Raw genomic sequence first — 4,960 nt, forward strand, 5'->3', positions numbered from 1 at the left:
ATAGAATAACTGCACAAGTGAAGAGTCATCTTCTCTAGAGCAATCACTGGTGATAATTACATGCTGCCTGACAATATTGATTGATTTCCAATCTTCTTGTAAATTTTGTGATACTTAAAACTCGTATGGCAACGTGATTGGACACGTATTTGTCAAGAGTTTAAAATTTTATTTATTTAAAATTATTTTTTAGTATTTTTAAATTTTTTTATGTGTTATATTAAAAATAAATTTAAAAAATAAAAAATATTATTTTCATATACTAAAAAAAAACATTTAGAAAACAATTATTATCACTGCCCTAAATACTAACTTAACATCGACTGCTTGCTACCGATGCGTCTTGGCTTCTTACGTTGTAATGGAAAGACTTTAAAAGGGTTATGTTTTTTTGGACTATATCACCATCATGGATTCGTGACTGTATTTTTTTAATACCATCTCTTTTAAACAAAATGGAAAGACGAACTGCTCTAATTATCTTGGATTTTTCTTTTCAGGGCTCATTTGCTATTATTTGTGTTTTCTGTATTTTTAATTTGATGTTTTTAATTTATTGAATAACAATTTGTTTTTTTGTTTTCCCAATGCTCGAATCACTTAGTTCACAATTTAGCAAGTTGAACTCGACCCAGCTGAACCCATCGTGACCTTGGTTTGACTCTTACACCCTCCACGGCCAGGGCGTTCAACTTCAGCCTGAACCCTAGGTCCTCCCGACCGTGGCCCAACCCGTGCTCCATTCCCGTTTAACCATTGGCAGTCTCATGTTGCCCTATCTTTCTCTTGTTACCGTTGAAGCACACAGGAGTCCAAAAAGCTAAGCAATGAAAGAGTAGAGAAAATTCATCCTCCGTCAGAGTAGTATAAAAAAAAGCAAGTGAAAACAGCAGAAAAGTGCAGCAAACCAAACTCAGCCATTACCTTACTCCACACCCACACAATACCTTCCTCCCAAGACAACCAAGGCACAATCCTCCCTCCCAAGAAAACAAAAGCACTAAAATAGCCGTATTACCATTAGTACACCTCAGAATTCTCCATCTTTTCCTCTCTGTTTTTCTTTCCTCGAGAAAGTTAGAAGAAGGGAATTCAATTCCATTCCCTTCTTACAAACAAAGCCATAAACAAAAGAAAGAAATAATTCAATTCTATTGTTTACAATTTTCCCATTTTGTCATGACTGAAACCATGGACACTACAACCCCAACAACACCAAAACAACCACAAATTTCTGAAATGTTTTCAAAATTTGCTCTAGCTTTCAAGACCAAAACTTTCGAATTCTTCGCCGATGAAATTTCTGACGCCGACGAAGGCTTCTCCCTCCTTGACTCTGCCGAGGATTTTATCCCTGACCAGAAAGTCATAATCTTGAAACCTGACCAACCCTTGAATCAAAATCAAGAATTTTTGGCACTGCAAGAGTTGACAGTGAAAAAGAGTGAGACCCAGATCAAGCATTTAAATACCCAGCTGGCTAATACTTTGATTTCTTCAGTTTTTGCTAAAGTTTCTTCATTTGAAGCTTCTTATTTGCAGTTACAAATTGCACACGTTCCTTTTAATGAAGAGAACATTAAAGTAGCTGATAAGGCTTCAGTTTCAGTTCTTCAAAGGTTGTCTGATTTGAAGCAAGTTTATAGGGATATGTGTAAGAATCCTGATTCTGGTGATGATTTGCCAATTGGATCTTCCTTGGAAGCTCAAGTAGAAGAGAATCAAAGCAAGTTGAGAATTTTGGGGACTGTTTCTAATAGTTTGCAAGCAGAGATTGATAAAAAAGATTGCGAGGTTTCGGCTTTGAAGAAGAAATTGATTGAGGTACAAAGGTCCAATTCTTTATTTTCTAAGAGGTTGCGCAGTAGTTTGAATTTGAATTCTGAGGTCTTGTTGACTGTTAAGGTTTTTGATTCTGTGCTAAATGATGCTTGTAGAACAATGCATAAGTTTACTAGGATATTGGTTGATTTGATGAGAAAAGCTGGTTGGGATTTGGATTTGGCGGCCAATTCTGTTCATTCTGATGTTGGTTATGTGAAAAGAGGGCATAATCGTTACGCATTTTTGTCTTATGTTTGTTTGGGGATGTTTAAAGGTTTTGATTTAGAAGGGTTTGGTTTGGAGAGTGACGGTGAGATTTTATGCAACGGGCATGAGTCTGTTTCGGCTAAGAGTAATAGTGCGTTGAAGCAATTACTTGAGCATGTATCTAGCAATCCTATGGAGTTGCTAAGTAGGAATCCTACGAGTGAATTTTTGAGATTTTGTGAAAAGAAGTATCAAGAGCTTGTAAACCCAACAATGGAATCCTCGATTTTCAGCAATTTCGATCAAAATGAATTAGTGTTGAATTCATGGAGGTCACTTGGTATGTTCTATGAGTCATTTGTTAACATGGCTAGTTCTGTATGGACACTTCATAAGCTGGCGTTTTCTTTTGATCCCGTGGTTGATATTTTTCAAGTGGAAAGAGGGGTTGATTTTTCAATGGTGTATATGGAAGATGTCATGAGGAGATGCACCATGCCAGGTAAAACCAGGCTGAAGGTTGGGTTCACAGTGGTTCCAGGATTTAAAATCGGAAGAACAGTTATCCAATCTCAGGTTTATTTATGTGGCTCAACATGTACAGAATAATTGTTTACGTTTTCTGCCAAAGCAAAGCAATTTATGTCTTGCTTGGAATCTCTGCACTAAATTTGAACATCAAAGGCTTGGACTCAAAACTACAGTGGCACAAGAATCCGAAGGTAACAGGTCAGGGTTTTAATGCATACACCAGTTAAATATGCTCAAGGAGGAATTGGAAATATATATGCTCAGACGAACCAGCTATTTATTGTGCTGTTTCACCTGGCATTAAGAGCAACTATGGCATGCAGCTTTTGGCTATCTTTTGATGTGCAGTTATAGGATTATACTTACAGTTAGGTTGTGAATTTACACACACCCCTTTTCATTTTTCTTTCCTTGCTTCAAGTCCCGTGTAAAAATGGCTGTAAATGTATGTTTTTAACTTTTCTGTTTTGGTAATGATTGCAAGCTCTCTTCTGACTCACACTACACATAGTGCATCTGGCCTTAGCCTCTTTAGATACATGCAAATTTACTTGGAATGGAACGTTGAGCTGTAACATGGTTCTGTTCATCATAAATTGTGTGTTGAAGCTATTTTTGTCTAGTGCCTGAGAGCGTACTTCTTATTAAGCCAATGGAGCGGGCAATATTCCATTTCCTTTTTATCCAAGTACTTCGGAGTTCTTTTAGGTTTTGGATGGATAACTTTCATCCATTTTGTCTTCCTTTTGGCTGTTTAGAATATCTGCATTATTTATTATGTGAAGCAATTAGATTGAGAATCCACATGTCCATAACACATCTTCTGACTTGACCAATTGCATTTTAGCTTTTGCCTATGTTTTGGTTGTTTGATTTTATGCTTAGTTTGATGTGTCTGAACTTAAAGATTTTTCCCTCTTAACTCCACGTTGTATGTCAAAAAGAATGTTTTAGATAGAGTATCTTACAGGGTTGGCTTCTTATTAGTTGCTGCGCTGATTTAGCTGTTCCTTGGCTAGCGTGTTAATGTACTACATCTTTTGGGTTTTTATGTTGCCATTTGGGGTGATGGCCGAAATTATGAGTTCTTCTCTGCTGAATAATGTGTTAATGATTTTATTTTTTGGAATCATTGGTCTTTAAATGACAAGGGAGTATAGACTTCCAGTTAGGCAATTGCATTGTTCAATGAATTAATCTCATTATTGATAGAGGCATCAGGAATGGGGGACTGTCAGCATTTGTTTATTCTGTTTTGGTGCTTATATGTGCAAGTTTGTGTCGGTGCTCAAGTTTGTTTTTGTCATGTCTGTAAAGTTGGTTTTGTGATGGGTTCTTCACTAATGAAGTTGTAAAAACACACCCTTGGTGTCTTTTTTCTTCTAGTCTTTTGTATTGAAATGAACAGTGGTGCTTAGGCCTCCTAATTAGGTCAATCAATTATTCATTCAATGATTTGTTACTCAAACTATCAGTAAATGGTTATCTGTTTTGTTTGCTTACACGCACATGTTTATTTAGTGCAGATGACATGGTATCACACAGCATCCCTCTCCCCCACTCCGCTTTCCCTTTTATGCTGTTTCTCCACCTGTTCTTGTTGCTTAACTATTCCTATACTGTTGTTTGTTCGAATGGATTAGGAGCAGGGTTTATGTTTCTGTAAAACAGTAGAATAGTGGTAATAAATCATTGTGGAATATCTAGGTTTACTCTTCCATGGTTCTGCAGTTCCACTAGGGTTGAACATAATGTACCATAGAAGTCTGTTGGTTAATAATCAACTATCCTAGGCGCCCCATGAGGAGTGCAGTTCTCTGGGCATCCTTTCTCTTTGAACATTAGTTCAGGTTAGGTTACTGTTGTTATACAGCTTGTTGAACAGATATACTTCCAGTAATCTGTAATTAGTCGTCCATTTTTTTTACTGCAAGATTAAACTGGGAAAATTAATCAGTATTCATTATATAGGACACCAGACACCATTATATGGAAACCTCGTCTGGTTTTTGTTGCATGCTTCGATTGTGCCCTATTTAATTACTCCTTTTTTGGCTCCTTGATCCTGTTCTACTTGCTATGGATGCTTCATTTTAGAAATCCAGTTATGAAATCTGTATCAGCAACAAGGACAAGCAACGAAGTACAAATTGTTTTCACTAAAATAAAGCTCAGCTTTATGGATCATGTGCCTTTAAACATGTCTTATTTCGTACGGAAGGAGGATTCTTAAACTCTCTTTTATGGAGAAGGAGATGTATTATCGGTGAATAAATTTTTGCTTACCATCAGTGGTTGCGAAGATGGTAATTCGTTGAAGGGGGGAAATGGTGTTTGTGCCAGTGTTATCCATGCTTTTTGTCATTGTGGCTCGTCGCTTTTTGTGTCATAAACGTAA

At 36.8% G+C, this 4,960-nt stretch overlaps 1 protein-coding gene across 1 annotated transcript; it reads left to right on the forward strand.

Moving 5' to 3' along the window:
- The first annotated feature begins 578 nt into the window (after nucleotides 1-578).
- On the forward strand, nucleotides 579-3,132 carry LOC105132239 (uncharacterized). The gene is made up of 2 exons (XM_011035605.1): nucleotides 579-1,444; nucleotides 1,529-3,132. The coding sequence occupies exons 1-2, from the start codon at nucleotides 1,180-1,182 to the stop codon at nucleotides 2,638-2,640; spliced, it is 1,377 nt and encodes a 458-aa protein (XP_011033907.1). The 5' UTR covers nucleotides 579-1,179; the 3' UTR covers nucleotides 2,641-3,132.
- Nucleotides 3,133-4,960: the final 1,828 nt, after the last annotated feature.

The sequence above is a fragment of the Populus euphratica genome, unplaced genomic scaffold (assembly GCF_000495115.2).
Source record: "Populus euphratica unplaced genomic scaffold, PopEup_1.0 scaffold2.1, whole genome shotgun sequence".
Classification (NCBI taxonomy): Eukaryota; Viridiplantae; Streptophyta; class Magnoliopsida; order Malpighiales; family Salicaceae; genus Populus; species Populus euphratica.